At 41.7% G+C, this 23,192-nt stretch overlaps 1 protein-coding gene across 1 annotated transcript in view; it reads left to right on the top strand.

Moving 5' to 3' along the window:
- The first annotated feature begins 105 nt into the window (after window positions 1-105).
- dnd1 (DND microRNA-mediated repression inhibitor 1) overlaps window positions 106-23,192 on the top strand; it is a 24,427-nt gene continuing 1,340 nt past the window's right edge. The window contains exons 1-5 of the mRNA XM_061979614.2: window positions 106-350; window positions 6,793-6,898; window positions 11,813-12,138; window positions 15,151-15,283; window positions 22,911-23,192. The exon at window positions 22,911-23,192 is cut by the window's right edge and continues 1,340 nt beyond it. Of these exons, the coding sequence (XP_061835598.1) occupies window positions 333-350; window positions 6,793-6,898; window positions 11,813-12,138; window positions 15,151-15,283; window positions 22,911-23,192 (865 nt within the window). The 5' untranslated portion in view covers window positions 106-332. The remainder of the gene's footprint in view (window positions 351-6,792; window positions 6,899-11,812; window positions 12,139-15,150; window positions 15,284-22,910) is intronic.

The following is a 23,192-nucleotide window of genomic DNA, read 5'->3' as shown; positions in this document are numbered from 1 at the left end:
TGGTAGGACTGGTCCTAAAATTCAAATCAGGTCACGTGGTTGCTACCCCGTAATCGTCGTCGCACTTCGCGAAAAACTGCGCCACTTCCTGAAGCAGTCACGTGATGAAGCGAGCTCCCATTCCAGGCACGCGACCTGAAAAAACACAGGGTTGAAAAAAAGAATATAGAGTAGGGAACCACCTCGGTCCACACTCCATTTCAGTAGGTGGCGGTAATGCACACCAGAAGGTTGCTTGCCAACCGCCATTAAACAAAATAAGAGAAGAAGACGAAGAAGGCACGCGACTTGGCCACGCTCCCTCGTCCTTCGACACACCTGCAGCTGCAATAATGGACAATCGTCATCAGGTAACTTTTGATCAAATATTCTGTCTTTTTTAACATATTTCCATCTATCCATTTTCGACAGCTTTTTTTCCTGCTTGGCATGTGTGAAAATTATCTTCACTTTTTCATACTTGTTGTGGACGAAAAATTGCAAGTTTGATACTTGGCGTGCGCTACACGTTAAGTAGAAGTATTTGTATTTTCATATGAAACTTTGATAGTTATCGTGTAGTAACATTTATATCAAACGTTTTCTAATTAGCTATGACGTTTATTAAAAGCTGCAACAAATTAATATTTAATTGTTTTACTTTCGTCCTGCTATCAACACTAATGTTTTGTTTCTTCTAAACATCAATTTATAGTAAAAAAATAAGATGTGCCTTGTGTAGGAATTAAAAGTACACGTTGTTGTATTTTCTACAATTGCTGTATTGATGACGAGTGATGCCACAGTGTGTAATTTCCTCAAACATCAGCATATAAAATACAATTACAAAACCCCAGTATTGACAACATGTACACAAAAATAATAATAATGATGATGATAATAAACAAGTTGTGCTATATACTTACTGTTGGTGTGAATGTCCTGTAAATATGTATTACTATTTATATATTTAGTCCACATTTAAATGTGCAAGCATGGACATGTATGTATCTTTACACATCTTTACTTACCTACTTTGTAGCTTTACTTTCATACAAGTACTAGCTTTACTTTCATTTACTTACATACAAATACACATACTTTGTATCTTTACTTACACAAAAATTACTTTGTGTCTTTACTTACACAAAACGTACTTTGTGTCTTTACTTACAAACAATTACGTTGTAGCCCAACTTTCATACATGTACTTTGTAGCCCAACTTTCATACAAGTACTTTGTATTTTTATTTACATACAAGTACTCTTAAAAATATGACTTTCATCATCTTGTGGAATACAATCGAGTTTATTCTCTACTATGTTGTTTGTTAACAGAATTAAACGTAAGAAAATGACACAAGATCTCATTAGTTTGTCTTCTTTTGTGTTATATGCCTAAATATAACTATGAAGACCTGCTTGTGCAAATTAACTGCAAACAAACCTATCCTTTTTCTCATTAGCGTCACAATCACAGCAGCACGGCACTCGTCATGTCAATCAAGTAAATCACTTAGCGATGCACGAATAAGTCCAACTTTGTCTTTCCCGGATTAATGTTTAATTTGTGGACCCCTCAGATGTAAAGACATGATTTGCCTCCAGTCTTTTCTTCTCTAAATACAGTCAGTATCAAATGAAGTGCGGTCGAGGTGAGCAGTAGCGTCTTGGTGATGATAAATGGTTTAAATCATTAAAAAAATATGTTTTCTTAAGAGTGTATAAGTCCACTGCATCCCATTTTAATTTTTTTTAAATGATCGCTTATATATTTGCCTCTAAATCTTTCAAAATACGCCCAAATCTGCAATGATGTAGGTAAGTAACAGTAGCCTAATGGGATTGTAGCCCATCGCCTGAAACCCAGAAATGCCAGAATGTGCCTCTTGGTCACGTCATTGCAACCCGGCCATGGCGTAGCGCTTTTATTTTGAAACCATAAAAGTGTGTGATTGGTTTGAGAAAGTGTCATGACATGTTTTGATGTGGGATCAACTGTTTGCAATAAAAGTCTCCTTTCGACTTCCTGCCAACCGTCTTTCATTTCTTTTATCCCATTGTACTTACTAAATCAGTCACAGTAACAATCTAAATGTTATGTTATCACTGCACCTTAACCGTAATCTGAACATGGAGGCAAAGCGCCTCCCACCTCTGAACGACGTGTTTGCGGCAATGATGTTGCTTCCTCTCCTGGCGAAAAATACTCTTCTTGTCAGGAAAACAACTTGCCTTAGCTTTGAACCTGATATTTTTATAAGGTAAACTTTCCATTTGTCCATTTCTGCTCGCTTGTGGCTCATCAGTAGCAAGTGAACTGCAGCCAAGTTCTCCCTGCTCCAGCACGGCCCGAGGGTCAAAAAGGACGTGTGTGCGTTAATTGCCCGTTAAAAAAATGTGTTGCGTTATTTAAATTTATAGTTTACGCATTATCGCTTTAACTTTGACAGCCCTAGCTAGTACTTATATTAATTTTATAGACAAATTATACTATTTATAGTCGTGACGGCGAGTAGGGGAAGGAAGTGTTTCCTTCTTACTGGGGGGGGGGCGTAACAGAAAATAATTGAGAAGCACTGATTGGCAACACTAAATTGGCCCTAGTGTGTGGATGTGAGTGTGAATGTTGTCTGTCTATCTATGTTGGCCCTGCGATGAGGTGGCGACTTGTCCAGGGTGTACTCCGCCTTCCGCCCGATTGTAGCTGAGATAGGCTCCAGCGACCCCAAAGGGAATAAGCGGTATAAAATGGATGGATGGATGGATGGTGTAGAAGGTGTATACCTTTTATGAACGACATGACACTGGAAGCTTTATATGTGCTGTCTCCATCCATTCATTCATTTTCTACCGCTTGTCCCTTTCGGTGTCGCGGGGGGTGCTGGAGCCTATCTCAGCTGCATTCGGGCGGAAGGCGGGGTACAGCCTGGACAAGTCGCCACCTCATCGGAGGGCCAACACAGATAGACAGACAACATTCACACACTAGGGCCACTTTAGTGCTGTCTCATGAATGCTTTACTTAGAACTCTCGAGATGCATTCTTCTTCTATTGTATCCCACACGTCTTGCCAATGCCCCTAGTGGGCGATTGTGTTAGTACACAAAACATCAGTACAATCCGTAGCTAAGTATTTGGGCAAGGGTTCTCTTTTTTTCCTCTCGGACTTTTGATTTATTTAGCTTATCAGCAACAACTGCATTTTGAAGTAAACACAATATTAGTGGTGTACTGAATACTACAATATGTTTCTTTCATGTCAATAGTTTCCAAACAATAATTTCAAATAGTAAATTATTGTTTTATTTCCTATATTACTTTAGTACCTACCGTATTTTTCGGAGTATAAGTCCCACCGGAGTATAAGTCGCACCTGTCGAAAATACATAATAAAGAAGGAAAAAAACATATAAATCGCACTGGAGCCCGGCCAAACTATGAAAAAAACTGCGACTTATAGTCCGAAAAATTCGGTAATTATCTCCTGTGGTTTGGCAAATGGTAAGCAATGACCCAAACTGTTTTTTTAAACTCAAATAACGTATTTAATGAAAATACATTAAACATGTAATTTTAGTTTGAGGTACTGTAAATAATGTGTGCCAACACACTAAACAAGTTGAATGATCATTTCAGGAGCAAAGTTTTTATCTACAAACTCAAAAAAGATACGAACAAATTATATCTATGATACGAACAAATTATATCTGAGGAGTTAGCCCATAAACCAAAAATATGATTAAAAAAAATATCAAAAAAGAGATATAAAAGTAAAAAAATTATTTTATTTTCTGATTAACTTAGTATGTACATTTATTCTCCCAGTCTGGACCAATAGTTCAGTCACATAGACCTGCGAGTCTATGTGGCAATTGAGATTGTAAGGGGAAATAAAATTATTCATTAAAAATGATTTATTCCTTAAAGATCTGACATGGGGTACTGCATGTTTGAGAATGGAAAGAGTTGGCCTAGACCAGTGCTTCTCATTTATTTTCTGTTACGCCCCTCCTTGGAAGAAGAAAATACCCCCCCACTCTGCACCGTGACTATAAATAGTATAATTTGTCTATAAAACTGTTATAACTATACCTCTGCAAGACATTGTGACCTTATTAACATTAAAGTAAACAATACACTGGTTTTACCCCGTCTCCCACCGTGGTTACAGTGAATCCAAGTGCTCATCATATTCTGGCAAAAAAGCATGTTCCCCGAGGTCACACACATATTGGACCGCGCACCCTCAGGTGGGCCCGCCCCACTATTTGAGAAGGACTGCCCTACACATTGTAATCTTCAAAGGAATGTGGATTACATTTCTCTGATCAGATAATCTAGCTGTCTATCTCTTGACTCATCTTTGATAGTAGTTATTGTTTTAGAAGAGAGCCCTTCCTTATTGGGCCTCTGGTTGATATGTATATCCAACCTAGACAACAGCATTGACGCTGTTGGGAATAACAGCTATGGGCATCGCTGGCGGCGGCCAAGCTAGAGCAGCTTTGGTTAATTGAATAGGCTGAGAAAGAAGAGGGGCGCAATATTTTTTGGATGACAGAATCCTTGATTGCGCCATATCTGAAGTAAGGGAAATCATTTTAATACCTGATTTCACCAAGCTTTCAAGATGGTCAGGAAGTCTCATGGGTGCCGGTGGAGAGGAGAAACGCAGGGAAGCATCTGTGGAGGGTGTAGATGCAGCAGGTGGGACCCAGGTTTGTGGTGAGGGCTGTGATAAAGGTGATGATGATGGAGGACTTGCTGCATCAGAATACGGTATTCGGAATACTGGAGGTGCTGCTGTGGCTGAGTCCTTTACTGGATTCCTTGGTGGGAGCAGAGGAGGAGTTCTTCTTCTGCTCCCCGTCTCTCTCCTCTTTGGTAGTATAGGATCCGGTCCAGGCCTATTCTGATGCCTCAGAGTGTGGAGGAGGTTATCCGCTAGTCGTCTCACTCCACCTCTGTTTAGGTGTGGGCCTTTACCTTGACACAGATCCTCTCCTTGCCAGAAGAGATTGACGTTGTCAATAAAATGCAGTCCTCTGGACTCACAGATTCTGGACAGCCATGTGTTTAGCTGAAGCAGCCGGCTGAATTTGTTTATTTTCCTGTCGATGTTTGGGAGAGGTCCACTAATAAGTGTATATATTTCCACTTGTATCAACACTCTCAAATAGTTTATTAAAGTCTTTCTTTAGGGATTTCAGATTGTTGGTTTCTGACGTCCACGGCACCCACATGCACGATCAGCTGTTTGATCCCTCGGTGTTTAGCCAAGACCTCAGGTCGCTGCTTTGTGATGTCTGAAACAGTGGATCTTGAAAAGCTGCATGTAACCATTCTGTTTGTTTGTGTTAAATATGGCGCAGTCTCCAAACAGAAGCATATCTTTTACTTTGGCACTTGGCAAAGTTGCCGTGTCCATCTGACGCTTTGTGCTAACTTCTCTCCGTTTGTGATATTCAGTCACATTTGGCTGTGACAGTGGCAAAAATCTGTTTATTAACTTTATTCCCGGGTGATATTACATGTCGCCCATGAATACCAATGTTTTGACTTGGTTTTTCGTTTTGCACCAAGTCCATTGCAGATGTCTTCATAGACCAGTGGTTCTTAACCTGGGTTCGATCGAACCCTAGGGGTTCGGTGAGTCGGCCTCAGGGGTTCGGTGGAGGTCAAGACACACCCGACTCATCGTTTAAATAAAAGCTTCTCCCTATCTGCGTATTACGGATACGGCAACAGCAGAAGTCAGACTGATTTGCAGGTGTGTAATTTGTTGTGAGTTTATGCACTGTGTTGGTTTTGTTCTTTGAACAAGGTGATGTTCATGCACGGTTCATTTTGTGCACCAGTAAAAAAAACCTGGTAACACTTTAGTATGGGGAACATATTCACCATTAATTAGTTTCTTATTAACATCAAATTAGTAACATATTGGCTCTTAATTAGTCATTATTAAGTACTTATTAATGCCTTATTCGGCATGGCCTTATTATAACCCTAACCCTCTAACCCTGGCCCTAACCCTCTAACCTTAACCCTAACCATAACCAAATAACTCTAAATTAAGTCTTTGTTACTTAGAATATGTTCCCCTAGTGTCCAATAACTCTAAATTAAGTCTTTGTTACTTAGAATATGTTCCCCTAGTGTCCAAAAAATTCTAAATTAAGTCTTTGTTATTTAGAATATGTTCCCCATACTAAAGTGTTACCAAAAACATATAACTTTGTCTTGAATTTGAAAAAAAACATTTTATTTTTCACTAAAGAAGTGTTCGGTGAACGCGCATATGAAACTAATGGGGTTCGGTACCTCCAACAAGGTTAAGAACCACTGTTATAGACTATTGGAAAAGACACGGTATCATTTAGCGTCAGGCAGTGAAGAAGCTAAGAAATCTACCCAGGGCAGGCATGCCAGCAGACACACACACACGCACGCACACACACAAAGGCCTGCAGTTTATAAAGTGTATTGTCCCGTTCAAGTATTTTACCGAGTACCGTTGCTTTCATAGTACCGTATTTTTCGGACTATAAGTCGCAGTTTTTTTCATAGTTTGGCCGGGCTCCAGTGCGACTTGTATATGTTTTTTTTCCTTTTTTACTATGCATTTTCGGCAGGTGCGATTTATACTCCGGTGCGACTTATACTCCAAAAAATACGGTAGTAATACAACTTGGTCGTTAGCAGTAACAAGTGTTTGATGTGTTTGCTGATGTTTGTATTAAAAACTGTGCTTGGATGGTTAAAAATTGTTTTGATTGGCTATTATTGGTCACATGTTGCTTGTGTTTCAGGTGGTGAATGTAGAGCGCTTGCAGGCGCTGGAAACATGGCTAAAAAGCACCGGCATTAAGATCCGACAAGTAAATGGCCAGAGGAGATTTGGCGGACCACCTAAGGGTAAGAATGAATGAGGAACGTTATTTTTTGTGTAACTAATTGTTACTAAGTTCTAAACTAAACTGAGATATGTGGATTCTTGTGCATGTCAACATATTTAGACTGTCAGAAATAATATTAGACATGTCGTCTATCCAGCAATTCCATTTTATACCTGCTGGATGACTTAACGTAGTAACAAATGAATGACCACCTCTTGTGCATCCACAGCCTGTAGAAATGTACGTACGGTAGCTATGAGGTTGGCTTGAGGCAGTGCGCATTTCCACCTCAACGTCAGTCTTGATACAGCTCATCTTGGCCGTGAAAAAGGGCGAACACAGGGTTTTTGTGCGTACGCAAGCTTGTTACAAGAGAGCCCTGGGTGACAAATTCATTCGGACATCGAAAACGAGCAAGTATGGCCCACGTTGCAGGGTGGAGGGATTTTGTCAAAGGCCCTCTTTAGAGCTCAGAAAATAAGAACTGCAAGTTGTTGGGGTTAAGCACAAAAAACCATATCGATTGGGCCTCGATAGGGTCCGAAGCCAAACTGAGGCTCAGGGAGGAAGATGAGGAGACGATTAATGCGAAGATCTTATTTGCAATACTCAGGAGCAATATGCCATGGTAGTTACTTCAATCCACTCGGTCTCCCTTCTTGAAGATGGGGATGATGGTCGCATCGCAAATGTCGTTCAGGAGGGTATTGCTTTCCCAGATCTTGAAGATCAGGTGCATGAGAAAAACCTAAAAGTGCTGTTTGCAACTTCCTCACAGTAATATTTTTCAAAGCAAAAATTATAACAAGAACACCACTGGCTAGTTTGTTACCCATCCATCCATCCATCCATTTTCTACCGCTTGTCCCTTTTGGGGTCGCGGGGGGTGCTGGAGCCTATCTCAGCTGCATTCGGGCGGAAGGCGGGGTACACCCTGGACAAGTTACCATTAGTGGTTTAACAGAACACATTTGTATGACAATTTGACTATATTTTTCACAATTACAAAGTTTATGTAATAAAAAAATGTTAGCGGCCCGATTAAAATGATTGGTGTTCACAGCTGTCACTTAACCGCTCTCGTCAACACGTACGCTCAAGGAACGTGAGCACACATACAAAAGCAGTCCAAGAGAAGCAACGAACAATTTGCAGTCATGTTGTTGTTATGATAGAATATACATTTAATGACAGTTAACGCTTGCTATCCAAGTTGCTATTATTAGCTAACAACACCCAAAGCTAATGCGCGTACATGTGTTATGTAAGTACGTAATTAAGTCATTATGTACGAGAAGGGCGGGATATAGTCTGTAAAATACATTGGAATGTTGGCGCCCTATAGACATCTGTGTAAATGTTGCAAACAGCCCCTTTTAGAGAAAGTAAATACTGCAACACGCAGCGGTAGAAAAGTATTAAATAGGCATTTATCCATCTATCCATCTTCTTCCACTTATCTGACGTCGGGTCGCGGGGGCAGCAGCCTTAGCAGGGAAGCCCAGACTTCCCTCTCTCCAGCCACTTCGTCCAGCTCGTCCCGGGGGAGCCCGAGGCGTTCCCAGGTCAGCCGGGAGACTATTGGTCGGACGCCTGGACGCCTCCCCAAGGAGGCATCCAGGGGGCATCCTGACCAGATGCTTGAACCACCTCATCTGGCTCCTCTCGATGTGGAGAAGCAGCGGCTTTATTTTGAGCTCTTCCCGAATGACAAAGCTTTTCACCCTATCTCTAAGGGAGAGTCCCGCCACCCGACGGACAAAATTCATTTTGGTCGCTTGTACCCGTGATCTTGTGCTTTCGGTCATAGAGGAAAGGAACGTAGATCGACCAGTAAATTGAGAGCTTCGCCTTCCTGCTCAGCTCCTTCTTCATCACGACGCACCGATGCAGGGTCCTCATCACTGCAGACACCTCTCCGATCTCACAATCCACTCTTCTCTCACTCGTGAACAACACTCCGAGGTACTTGGGGAAAGATCTCCTCCCCAACCCGGAGATGGCATTCCACCTTTTTCCGGTCGAGAACCATAGACTCGGATGTGCTGATTCTCATCCCAGTCGCTTCACACTCTGCTGCAAACCAATCCAGTGAGAGCTGAAATCCTGGCCAGATGAAGCCATCAGGACCACATCATCTGCAAAAAGCAGAGAGACCTCATCATACAGCCACCAAACCGAATGCCCCCAACCCCCTGACTGCGCCTAGAAATTCTGTCCATAAAAGTTATGAACAGAATTGGTGACAAATGGCAGCCCTGGCAGTCCAACCCTCACTGGAAATGGATCTGATTTACTGCTGGCAATGCGGACCAAGCTCTGACACCGATGATACAGGGAGTGGACCACCACATTCAGATGGTTCGATACCCTTTCTGAGCACTCCCCACAAGACTTCCTGAGGGACACGGTTGAAGGCCTTCTCCAAGTCCACAAAGCACATGTAGACTGGTTGGGCAAACTCCCATGCACCCTCAAGAACCCTGCCTATAGTATGCTCCTCCTGAATCCGAGGTTCAATTATGCGGTGTAGCTTCTTCTCCAGTACACCTGAATAGACCTTAACGGGAAGGCTGAGGAATGTGATCCCACGATAGTTAGAACACAACCTACGGTTATTATATTATTGTGGTATATGTCCAAAAAAAGACTTAAAATGCCATAGTGTGTAAAAAGAAATGGCAGGAATGTTTAGAATGAACACACTTACTGTAATTGAACAACAAACACAATGCTAAAATGTTTGTCATATTTATTACTACAAACTAGGGTTGAGCGATATGGACACAAACTGATACCACGGTATTTTTAGTATGAATACCGGTATCCGATATATACCGTTGGGTTGTACGGTATACCGGTACTAAGTAAGTACCGCGGTACTAATAATTCATAAACAGTACTATACTGCCTCTAAAAAATACCGGTTCCTTTTTGTTTTTTTACAGGTACGACGGCACTACGTTGTCACGTTGTGACATTGCTGGTTTTATGAGCAGAGGTGCATGTTAGGCAACGCACATACACGGAGTACTTATAAGCAGACACAGTGTGGACAGAAAAGGGAGAATATATGCATTTTGGTTTAAAAACTAACGATAAAAGCGAAGCTTTAAATATTGGTATCGGGACAACCCTATATACTTGTATATTAAAAAAAAATTTCAAAGGGCTTAAGATTGCATCAGTGTTTCATGGCTAGATAACCACTCAGATTGTTTTTGTTGTAAGTAGTAACGTAATGTGTTGTTTGTTCTTTAAAAAGTAATAATTTAGCCTTTACTATGTCAAAGCAATTTTCGTTCATTTTGTTTATGAATGTGAGCTTCTACTTGCTCACTGCGGTAAAAGCTGCTGGTAGTTCAGTTTAAAACTACTTTTCAGCCACCTAGCCGCTAACCTACACTAGCTTAGTCCGTAAAGGCTATTGGTAGAGGCCAGTGACGTGCGGTGAACTATACACCAGGTGAGGCAAAGATACTTTTGGAGGGTTTTTTTTTCCTTTTTTTTACTTAAATTCATATGTGTAGCTCTAATCATTAGGTTGCACATTAGAATAACAAGAAAAAGAAGGGATTAATTTGCTTTCATAAAAACATTATCATAATGATATTGTGATATGATAAATGGGTCCAAAAAGTATTTGATAAAGTTGTTATTAAATACTTTTTGGTCCCATTTGGTTTTAACAAAATAAATCAAGTATTGTGAGTGTATCTTACCTTTCTGTACTTGTATCTCAAGCAACAATAGCTATCCTCCATGAAAACCTACTTTGTATGATCACATTCATTTTGTCTTAAAGTCCAGTTTAGAGAAGTATTTCATCTTGGATACAGTATATAATCCTCCATATTGGCAGACACATTCATTTGATTTAATGTTATTGCAAGCAATTAAACAATATTTTTGCATCTGACAAAACACACCCACAAACGCTGGTTTACTCTAATAAAAATGCCATGTTTGTTATAAATACAGTTTTGAAAAAAAGACTGGCTTCCGCTAGAGAGACATGTGTCTGCTCGCACTTCTCTCAGTGTGGCGAGTCAGAGTACTGCTAGCTTGTTGTCACTTATTCTGCAGCCGAGTAGTCGCAAGAATGATCCCTGGGATCACTAGCGCCCTCTACCACCATGAGGCGGGAGAACTGCGTGCCTCACCCAGTGCGTCTTCGCAGCCGTTTTATGATTGCTCAGCACAAGAAATACGTTACACACATAAAGTTGTTGACTAAATACACTGTACATTATATATCTCAGCTAACTAAACTATGGAAATGTATAATATAATTCATATAGCAATACGGTCTCACTGCACAGCAGGCCAGAAGTTAGCCGAGTCATTGCGCAATCCATGTTGAGGCTCAACTGGCTGGTGACTCACCGCAAGTCTCTTCTCAGTATTTGAACGGCAAATGTGAAAATTCAGCGATTTTGAATAAAAATAATCTAAAACTGGTGAAATTAAATGGAAAATAACTTTATAGTATAATCACTGGATACATATAACAATTAAAAAAAAAATATTTTCATGATGGCACGTGAGGCACTGCCTCACCTGCCTCCCCTGACTGCACGTCACTGGTAGAGGCACTTTTAAACAGAGTTGTAGTTAAATATTGTTTCTGTTGTTTTACATACTGTTTTGGCTTGGAACACTCCGCATCAGAGGTTATGTTTCGCCAAGGTTTGTTTGTCTGTTTGTCATGGCATTATTGAGAAGATTTTAAAACCGTAATACCACAGTATCTACAAAACAGTTTCCTCCCTAATAATGAAACTACGAGCGTCTGGAAGGAGGTACTGTACACAACAAACAAGATGGTTGACCAAAAGTAGCTGACTAGAAAGTTTTCAGACACCAACACCACATCTTCATGCATGTCTTCAATTCCATCATGTTGGTGCATTGTTGTTTGTCTCCATGGCAGAGTGGGATGGTCCGACACCAGGACCTAACTGCGAGGTGTTCATCAGCCACATCCCTCGTGACACCTTTGAGAACATGCTCATCCCCCTCTTCAGCGCGGTGGGTCCGCTGTGGGAGTTTCGCTTGATGATGAACTTCAGCGGGCAAAACCGTGGATTTGCCTACGCCAAATACGCCTCAGCGGACATAGCCAAAGATGCAATAACGCAACTTCATGGCCACAAGCTGCAGCCTGGCGTGCAAATTAGCGTCTGCAGGAGTACCGAGAAGAAGCATCTCTGCATCACAAACCTGCCAGCCAACACCAAGCCAGGCCACCTTCTTCAGGTACTTCACTTCACATGTCAAGTAAGCAGGAAACATTACCAGTGTTTCCCACACATTCATTTATTTGTGGCGGCCCGCCACGAAAGAATTACGTCCGCCACAAATTGATTTTTCGGCTTTTGACTCGCTCGACCGCTCATAAAAGCAATGGGACTCTGTCTGTGAATGGAGCTTGTAGTTACAACTCCGGTGCAGAAGGTGGCGGTAGCCTACTATGCATTGTAACTCCGCCAAAATCTTCTGGTGGGCCAGAAGAAGAAGAAGAAGAAGAGGGACGGACGGACGGGATCAAAATACGAGGATAATATAGGTTATAGCTGCATCACTCGCGGCTCGTCATATATTTAACGTTAATCCGCGATTTCACCGAGCGTTTCACTGACAGTGTGGTGGCCGGGGCAGACGCACGTAGTAACAGTCACGTGTTAATGGTGATGGGTCCGGCAACACCGATGCATCGGCGCATGCGTCGAGCTCATAAAGCAAAACCCTGTGTCGGTGCGCGTACCGCTTTTAGAAAGTCACGTGACCGATCATGAGCTGTTTTGGTCACGTGACCGATACGCGAACCGTGTCGCACTGACGCCTCCTCTGTGCCCTGTGAGCGGGTCTTTTCTACAGCCGGAGAAATAACTAAGAAGAGAAAGCGTCTAAAATTGAATAAGTTGGAAAAACGGGGTTTTTTTGTAATAAAAATGTGTAAAAAAAAAAAAAAAAAATCCAGGTCCACAAGCATCCTCATTCACAACACGTTCTCTTAGATTTCCATGTTATGATACATGTTCACATTATTTATTGACTGTATCTAAAAAAGATTAAAAAAATATATTTTTATTTAAATGAAGTTATGAAATAATCCTAAATGAAATACAATGACTTGGTTTATATTATTGTATATACTAGGTCATAAAATCAGTGTCAGTTGAGTCGGTCCATAGGTTGCATGTAGGGATTTTTAATGTCCAGCAGATGTCAGTATTTAGTGACACAGTATTCAACACAGTATCAATACAGTTTTGCAATGTGTCAAAAACGCTTCATGAAGCCTCATCAACCCATCACTACCTGTTACCATACCGACAAGCTAACGTGTCCAGGTTATAACCCTGTTGTCAATAAACACACGTGGAGACGGTGCTTCAGATACTGCATTAATACTGAAGCTAAATTGTCCACTGTCCACTGCAACATGTGAATGCAATGAAAAGAATCAAAACTGAGCCAACCAGCTGTTAAAATGTTGTCCAGGTTAATGTTTTGGCCATTAAAGGCCCTTCATTTCAAGATTTCAACTGTGATCGGGCTTTAAACAGGTGGCTGACCTGTTCAGATGGGTGTAACTGCTACTGGTCAAATAATGTGAAATAGCATTTAATTTTACATGTATGCAATGCCATTTAAATGTAATTATAGATAATAATAATAATAATAAATACTTTGTAGTGTTGTAAATAGTCAACGGGAAGGATTTTAGTAAGATATAAGCCATGAGCACTACGCAGCCAGAAAAAAACCTAGGCAGGACAAGTAAAAATATTGGGGCAAGTAGATTTGAGAAGTCGGGCAAGTAGAAAAAAACCTTAACGTTGAACCCTGCATGTGTTGAGCTGCTGCCGCTTAAGGTTAGACGGCACTGTACATAGAGCGCTTCTGCTAGTTAGTAATAAATTCTAATGTTGGATGTTCACTCCTTCACACAGATGATGTATGCCAGGGGTCCTCAAGTACAAATCTTGAAGGTCCACAAATGTTTTTTTGAAACAGGCTGGGTCCGTTTATTATCGGTCAAGCTTATATAATAGCAGGAGGTAGGTAGTTTAACATTTTCTTAAAATTAACAAAAATAAAATAAATATCCAATAAAATACATGAAATATTTTCTTTGAAACAAAAATAAATAAGAACTTTGAAAAAATGTGTCCTCTGCATTTGACCCATCCCTTGATCACCCCCTGGGAGGTGAGGGGAGCAGTGGGCAGCAGCGGCGCTGCGCCCGGGAATCATTTTTGGTGATTCAACCCCCAATTCCAACCCTTGATGCTGAGTGCCAAGCAGGGAAGAATGCTGGTATGAGCTTTTAAACATAACCCGTTAACTGCTGCCAATCAAATGGTGAATAAGATACTCTTTAGGGTTCATATGTTTGTAAATCTGACTGTGTTGAAGTCAGTGCCTCACCAGCCATCAACCTCACCGCACGTTACTGCTCTGTTGCTATTTGTTGTTGTGTCATAGATTTAACAAAAATCTTGCTTGATGTTTCATATGGCTTTTTCAGCCTCGTGATTTCTTTTTTTCTTAGCTCTGAATCATGAGGAAATGTCTCTTCAAATTCGCGGTGCTCTTTCAGATAGTGACGTTTCAGATTTTCACTTTTCACCAGAGCAACAGTAGTGTTGCATAGTAGACACATTGGTCTGGTACTTGCAGTAGGTAGGATGAAAACATATTGCTCTGTCCATTCTTCCTTGAAACGTCGGTTTTCCCTGTCCACCTTTCTTTTACCAGCCTGAGCCAACTTGGAGCATGCCATTGTGATTTGATTCACATTCAGTGACTGACAAGTGAACAGTTAGCGAAGTAGCGATACGAGACAACTGTGTGCCTGCAGCGAAAGGTTCCATGCACTGTGCACATGACCCAGGTGGTAACAGCCTATCAGCGCGTCGTTGTGAAAGAGATGACAACCCATACCCCGGAATTAGCCAATCAGAGTGGCGTTCTCTCGCTCTCACTCCGTCTTTCTCTCTCTTTCTCAGAGAGAGAGAGAGAGAGAGAGAGGCTGAGGAAGAATCACTTGTTGTTCATGTCTTAGATAATAATGATTATATCATGTATCAATAAATGTTATAAAGGTCATGAATTCTTATATTCATGTAAAGATCCATCCATCCATGTATGTGAAACACATTTGACTCTTTCCCACATTGCTGGTGGAGCAAGTTCATAGATGACAGACATAGTCATGTTTGTAGTTAATGATGATATTCATAATCATAATCAATACTACAGGTGCTGCGTGGGCTGACAGAAGGAGTAGAGAGACTTTCCCTCACAGCAGGACCAGGAATAGATGGCGTTTCTGCTCAAGTCTGTTTCTCTTCTCATCACAACGCTTCTATGGCCAAGAGGATGCTGGCAGAAGGTTAGTCTGTATTTATGTACCAATATATTTGTAGGAGCCACTTTCTTCATTGCATTTCCATGTTATTATGTCAGGTATCCACAGGTGGCAGTATAGCAATGTTTATATCAGAGTCATGTATAAAGAGTATGGTCAACTAAACAGGGTGCCATGTTTGCTACCCAGTACGTGTGCAGCTGTGCCCGGAAGCACACATTGCGGTCGTCCTGACGTTTGTTTTCCGAACAAAATAAACCAGATAATACTCCAGCTCATAAACTTACAATAAAACATGCTTTTATATCGTCAAAATTAGAGCTGCCAATGTTATCACGTGGACGCATGTGATTAATAAAGAAAAATATATTATCATTAATGAGTGAAGATTAATTACATCCGGGCTAAGGTTTAACCCGGAAGACGCGCGCATTGTTACACGGTCTGTGATCGCAATGAGAGGCGGAAAATTCCGCTTCAAAGCAGAATTTGTTGATATTGCAGAGACAAACATTCTTATAATCTGCGCACATCAAGAAACTGAGTTGGCCATACTCTCTCTATACACAACTCTGTATTATATAAGCACAGGTATTGTGAATTAGCAGGGAGGAATTAGGTGGGAGATCATGCGTTTTTTTAACGATTGCTTGCCAGCTCATTGGCCACATACTGATGTACTTCAAATACAGTTGTTTATTTATCTTACCAGCACAGTCATGTTTTTTTTTTGTAACATTTTATTTTATTAAGTGGGAAGCTCGCCCAACACATCATGATCTGAGCGAGTCAAAAACATCTTACACACCAAATGCGTCAGTGACTACAGGAGGACAGTCACTAAACAAGTAAAAACCTCCATCTTCTGTAAAAGACAAGTAAGAACTCTGATCTTTTGAAAAAAAAAGGAAACAATAACATAGGTTTATGGTGAAAAGAACACAACTGAACAATTTGTGGAAAAAGAAGAAATCACAACATTAATGACATCTTTTGGCCAACTCATCTGGAAAGTTGCCGTGCTACACCTGCAGCTGATTACCTGCATGACAGCGCACAGAGCTACACGTCCACCATCCATACATGTCTTCTAAAGTAGGATCAGTAAATGATCCACGTACAAGCACAATTATAAAGCCGGTAAACATGAGCAAACTGCTGAACAGGAATAACATCACAGGAAGCATTTTTGCAACAACTATTGCAACTGCTACCCGCATACTTGCCAACCTTGAAACCTCCGATTTCGGGAGGTGTGGGGGGGGGGGCGTGGTTGGGGGCGTGGCTAAGAGGGGAGGAGTATATTTACAGCTAGAATTCACCAAGTCAAGTATTTCATATATATATATATATATATATATATATATATATATATATATATATATATATATATATATACTTGACTTTCAGTGAATTCTAGCTATAAATATATATTTCTTTTATTGTGTGTATATATATATATATATATATATATATATATATATATATTAGAGATGCGCGGATAGGCAATTATTTCATCCGCAACCGCATCAGAAAGTCGTCAACCATCCGCCATCCACCCGACCTAACATTTGATCAGAACCGCACCCGCCCGCACCCGCCCGTTGTTATATATCTAATATAGACGATGCAAGGCATTAGTGAGGTTATAAAGCTTTTGCCTGTTAAAGAAAGGAGACTGATCCAATGCAGCACAGACATTCGCGTGCCACGCTGTCACGACCCAGACGCACACCAGTGCGCAATCATATGGGAGCCGCGCTGAGCGCACCTCCAAGCGCGTCTCGCTGCCGGCGACGGCCGGGTATGGGCCCGACGCTCCAGCGCCATCCATTTTCAGGGCTAGTTGATTCGGCAGGTGGGTTGTTACACACTCCTTAGCGGGTTCCGACTTCCATGGCCACCGTCCTGCTGTCTATATCAACCAGGGTGAGCCCCACCCCTTTCGTGAGCGCACTGCGCGCGGAGTGACCCCTGTTACGCGCCTCCGGCAACAGGGGTGGCGGGCAGGTAAGCTGCGCGGGCGGAGCGCGCGGAGTGACCCCTGTTACGAGCCCCCGGCCACGGGGGTGGCGGGCAGGTAAGCTGCTTACCTGCTGCGCGTGACGCCGGCCGCGGCGAAGGCGGACGAGGCGGGGTGTCGGTGCGGTGGGCGCGGTGGTGACCCTGGACGTGCGTCGGGCCCTTCTCGCGGATCGCCTCAGCTACGGCTCCCGGTGGGGCCCTCTCGGGGGAAGGGGCCTCGGTCCCGGACCCCGGCGAGGCGTCCCTTCTCCGCTCCGTAAAAGTGTCCATCTATTTTTTTTTTTTTCTTCTGTTGTGGCATATGCAGCAGGTGCCTGCTCGTTTTTCGTATGTGGGTAACAACATTTAACTATGTATATATATTTCCGAATTGGTTTAACTGCCACCCGCCTGAATCTATTTAAAATCTGATTTTTTTTTATTTCATCCGCCCGATCCGCGGATAATCCGCGGACTCCGCGGTTGTGCCCGCAAACCGCGCATCTCTAATATATATATATATATATATAAAACAAATACTTGAATTTCAGTGTTCATTTATTTACACATATGCTTGTTGAGTTAAGGGTTGAATTGTCCATCCTTGTTCTATTCTCTGTCACTATTTTTCTAACCATGCTGAACACCCTCTCTGATGATGCATTGCTGTGTGGCACGCACAAAAGTGCTTTCATCAAATGCACTAGATGGCAGTATTGTCCTGTTTAAGAGTGTCACAACATTGCTGTTTACGGCAGACGAACTGCTTTACGGTAGACCAAAACGTGACTGCTGCTGTTGTTGTGTGTTGTTACCGCGCTGGGAGGACGTTAATGAAACTGTCTAACAATAAACCCACATAAGAAACCAAGAACTCGCCCTCGATCATTCCACAGTTATAACGTCATTGGGCAGGCACACCGTTTATATTGTGGGAAAGCGGACTCAGGTCCGAATGGACCTGAGTCCGCCTGAATTTCGGGAGATTTTCGGGAGATAATTTGTCCCGGGAGGTTTTTGGGAGAGGCGCTGAATTTCGGGAGTCTCCCGGAAAATCCGGGAGGGTTGGCAAGTATGGCTACCCGCACTGTACCTCCAAAGTTCACAACACCCAAACAGCTGTCATCAGAAACATGTCTTTATTGTGACTAGTTGCATTCAATATCCAAATGTACAAAATTAAAGAAAATTTCTCAAAGGGAAAATATTTATTTTCTACAAGAAAAAGGAAGCTGTTTTGGATGTTTGAAGGCTGGTCGCATGAGCAAGGAATGCAAAACTTGTCTATCATGCGATGAATGTAACCTGAAACACCCAGCTATCCTACACATCCACAATAAAGACCATGGTAACAAAGCTCAAATTACACCAATGCAGTGGCATGTCCAGACTTTTTTTTCCAGGGAGGACACATAGATCTGCAGGGGTGGCACCCATAAAACCGTCAGTCTACCCCAGGGGCAGCTGTTGCTATTATAGTAGCCTACCACCACTTCTTCTTGTAAGACAGGGATGTCAAACTCGTGTTCTTTGAGGGCCACATCGCAGTAATGGCTGCCTTCAGAGGGCCGCTTGTAACAGCAAATAATGTATGAATTTGCCTGTGGGTGTCAATATTAATTATATATATTGTTTTAAGTCGACTGTCGATTTTACAGTAAAAGCTTTACATTTACAAAATGTAAACTGTAAAATAGTGGGTTTTTTTTACATCATTTTATGGTAAATGGAGAAACGGTACCACTTTTTTTGAGGGGGGGTTACAGAAAAAGCTGTCAGCTTAGTTGCCAGAATTTTGTGTTAAATTTACATTGTTTTTTACAACTTTATATTGTTAATGGAAACAGTACAAGTTCTTATGTTATTCTGGCAACTTAGCTGCCAGTTTTTCTACCGTAAAAACAAATGTATTGTCTTTCAATTTACAATAATACCCCGTTAAAAAACAACAACCGTAGATTCTACACTCAAAAACTGGCAGCTCAGTCAACAGAATTGTGATGCAAAAAACAGTAGTAGTTTTTTTAAATTTACAGTAATATGCTGTAAAGAACAATGTAACATATACTGTAATTTTTATTAATTTGATGGGTCGTTTGCTGTAAAGTTCCATCCATCCATCCATTTTCTACTGCTTAATCCCTTCGGGGTCGCGGGGGGCGCTGGAGCCTATCTCAGCTACAATCGGGCGGAAGGCGGAGTACACCCTGGACAAGTCGCCACCTCATCACAGGGCCAACACAGATAGACAGACAACATTCACACTCACATTCACACACTAGGGCCAATTTAGTATTTTTATTTAGACAAAAACATGTTTGGAAAGTATGATGATATACAGTAATATCTGTTGCAATATTGGATAGTATTAAAATTTAAAAGGCATGCAATTTCAAGCAGTACATATATTTTTTCTGTCAAAATGAAAAAAATCTAAATTAAGTACTTTGTTGACACATATCATTCCCAGGTTTTTGCGGGCCAGATAAAATGATGTCGCGGGCCAGATCTGATCTTGATGCCTGTGTTGTAAGACAATTGCTAACAAATATTAAGGCCACTGCTGAGAATCAAACCTACGTCATGTGACACAAAAGACAAGAATGTAGACCATTATACTACCAGAAAAATGCTAAGATGGCAATCAAACTTAGCATATATATATTTTGTCTTGTGGTAAACGGCTTGGATTAAGTTTGCTGTAAAAATTTTATATCACGCGCTGTTATTCTTTTTTTCTATTAGCATTAAAAAGAATAAAACATTTATCCTCTATCCAGATTGAAAACAGACCGCAACTCTTAAAAGTCCACATTTTCAAAGGCGTTTCGGCAGTGTATATGTTGTGGAATCATCTTGAAAATCTAAACCGTGTCCCAAAGAGGTCATGTGGAAACAAGGCTTGAGACGCGCTTTGTGGAAACACCGCCTCTATTACTCCACACACGGCTCATCACCAGATTAAGTACACTACAACACCTGCAGGATATGCACGCCCTGGCCGCTGTCCTTCTACATTCGTATGCTTCAAATCGTTCCACCTGAGTGGGGTGGCACCTTGGGTGTCCTATCGGATTAATTCTCGGGGTGGCACATGCCACCTCAGGCAAACCCCACCAAAGAGTAGCGCCCTCCCTTTAAGCAGGTGTTTTTCTGGTCTGCTCCGTACTGTAAGTTTGGGAAAATAAATGAAGTGCTGCAGAAATGTATCTTGGACCCTGGAAGTACAGCAACATTTTGTACCACCAGTTGCATGAAAAAGTTGAATTTACAAGGCACAAAAACTCACATTATGTTGCGCACAAGGGGCTAAAAGACGGTGGTTGAAATCCATGTTCTTACAGGACTAAAAGGCTTAGTGTTAAGGCTGAACAATAACCAAGTTGTGAAACTCCCAGAAACATTCACATAAGGGCTTTGTACCGAGGATGTCGTTGTGGCTTGTGCAGCCCTTTGAGACACTTGTGATTTAGGGCTATATAAATAAAGATTGATTGATTGATTGATTGAAGATACAAACCCTGTGTCAAAAAACAACGTCCCCACTCAACGAGATATTGAAAAATGGGCCAATCTTAAAAAGATTAGAATGTCAGTGTGGAAATTTTGATTGGGACTGATGCACCAAATCTCATAATAATCTAAAAATCAACAGCAGCTATTATGGATCTTATGCCGTAAAGACCCTATTAGGGTGGGTCATCAATGGACCTTTGAGGGGCAACAATTGTTGGCAGAGAAGCAGCTGAGCCATACATGCCAATATGATATCCATCATCAGACTAGAGGAGCTGTTGGTCTCTCAGTATAACCAGGACTTCAATGAGAAGATCATGGAGGAAAATCAGGAGATGTCAATGGAGGATCTGAAATATAGAAGTGATGGAAAGGTCAATTTCCAAGTGGATGACATCACCATGCCACAGGTGCATGGTCGAACAACGCCTTCAGAGTCACAGGAGGAAGTTTGAAAGGAATAAAAACGATCAATACGCAGCATTTCTTACCGAGATGATTGAGAGTTGATATGCATAGGTGGTTCATCCAGGCCTACTGACATGTAAAGAGGAGCAAGAAAAGCCTTTAGAATTTGAGAAGGATCAAAATGTCAAAGAAGCCCAAGGACGATAAACAAAAAGCTCAGGAAGAGGGGGGAATATAGACAAAGTCGATAAGAAATCCGATCATATAGTGAGAAAAGACCAGAGAAAGATGTCAGGTCAACAAATAAAATAAACCTACTCAGTGGCCTAGTGGTTAGAGTGTCCGCCCTGAGATCGGTAGGTTGTGAGTTCAAACCCCAGCCGAGTCATACCATAGACTATAAAAATGGGACCCATTAACTCCCTGCTTGACACTCAGCATCAAGGGTTGTAATTGGGGGTTAAATCACCAAAAATGATTCCCGGGCACAGCACCGCTGCTGCCCACTGCTCCCCTCACCTCCCAGGGGGTGAACAAGGGGATGGGTCAAATGCAGAGGACAAATTTCACCACACCTAGTGTGTATGTGACAATCATTGGTACTTTAACTTTAACTTAAAGATTATTCAGAAAATAAATATAACTGGTCAGATAAACAAATTATAAACTCTGGTCATTAACTCCATCAAGAGTCAATTCCGAGAAGAATATGGCAATGACACTTTCTTCAAAGACATAGACCAGTGGTTCTTAACCTGGGTTCGATCGAACCCTAGGGGTTCGGTGAGTCGGCCACAGGGGTTCGGCGGAGCCTCCGCCACGGAGGTAAAGACACATCCGACTTATCGTGTAAATAAAAACTTCTCCCTGTCAGCGTATTATGGATACCCCCAAACAATGTTCCCTCTAATTTTCCATCTGATTTGCAGGTTTTTTGGTTGATCGATTTAAACTTTTACTAGTAGATTGCAAAGGAAGAGAATACATTATATGAAACAGTACAGTTTACACAGTACAGTACATATTCCGAACAATTGACCACTAAATGGTAACACTTGAATAAGTTTTTCAACTTGTTTAAGTCGGGGTCCACGTTAATCAATTCATGGTAATGTGTGTAAGGTGGGTAATTTGTTGTGAGTTCATGCACTGTGTTGGTTTTGTTCTTTGAACAAGGTGATGTTCATGCACGGTTCATTTTGTGCACCAGTAAAAAAACATATGACTTTTTCTTGAATTTGAAAAAAAACAAAACATTTAATTTTTCACTAAAGAAGGGTTCGGTGAATGCGCATATGAAACTGGTGGGGTTGGGTACCTCCAACAAGGTTAAGAACCGCTGACATAGACGCTGTTGGGAAAAAAAACAACTCATTCTGGTAAGGAGAAGGAGAAGAAGCTGGACGTAAGAGTGACAAAAACTGCAAACAAAACTGCAAAGAAAATGGCATTGATCGGACGGCCAAAGGCAAAAAGGAGGGAGCAAAAGACAAGCACAAAGAGTCTCATAGCAAAATTCGGAAGATGTCATCAAAATTTACCCGAACAAGAAAGGACTTGTACGTACAGGACAATTGAAGACATTTGGAGCGGTACGCATCCAAGCGCTTGCTGTTTCAGGAAGTGGTATAAAGGTCCTGACTCGACATGGAGACATATTTCTTAAATGTTTATTGAATATTTACGAAAAGCTTGTTGAATATGACTTGTGTTCATGTTTCAGCGTTCCAGCAGCGGTGCAATTTGAGGATTTCTGTCATGTGGATGACGCACATGAGAGGCTCAGATGATTCCAGTTTTGTGGCGTCACAACCAAACCTTCCAAGCAGCATTGTCAAAGCCCCACCCAACTTAGCTCCGCCTCTCGGCCTGCAATGCCCTTTGCCCATCCCCTCTGATTTCTGCAGAGCTGTGGGAGCACCCATTGATCGAAAATCAGAGCGTGTGAAGCATGTGCCAATCTTGCCAGCGTCTCCACTGATGCTCCTGCAGAAGTTGCATTTCG

This window comes from Nerophis lumbriciformis, linkage group LG19, assembly GCF_033978685.3.
Source record: "Nerophis lumbriciformis linkage group LG19, RoL_Nlum_v2.1, whole genome shotgun sequence".
NCBI classification, from domain to species: Eukaryota; Metazoa; Chordata; class Actinopteri; order Syngnathiformes; family Syngnathidae; genus Nerophis; species Nerophis lumbriciformis.
The sequence above is the reverse complement of the archived record's forward strand: the minus strand, read 5'-3'. Positions and strand labels throughout refer to the sequence as shown.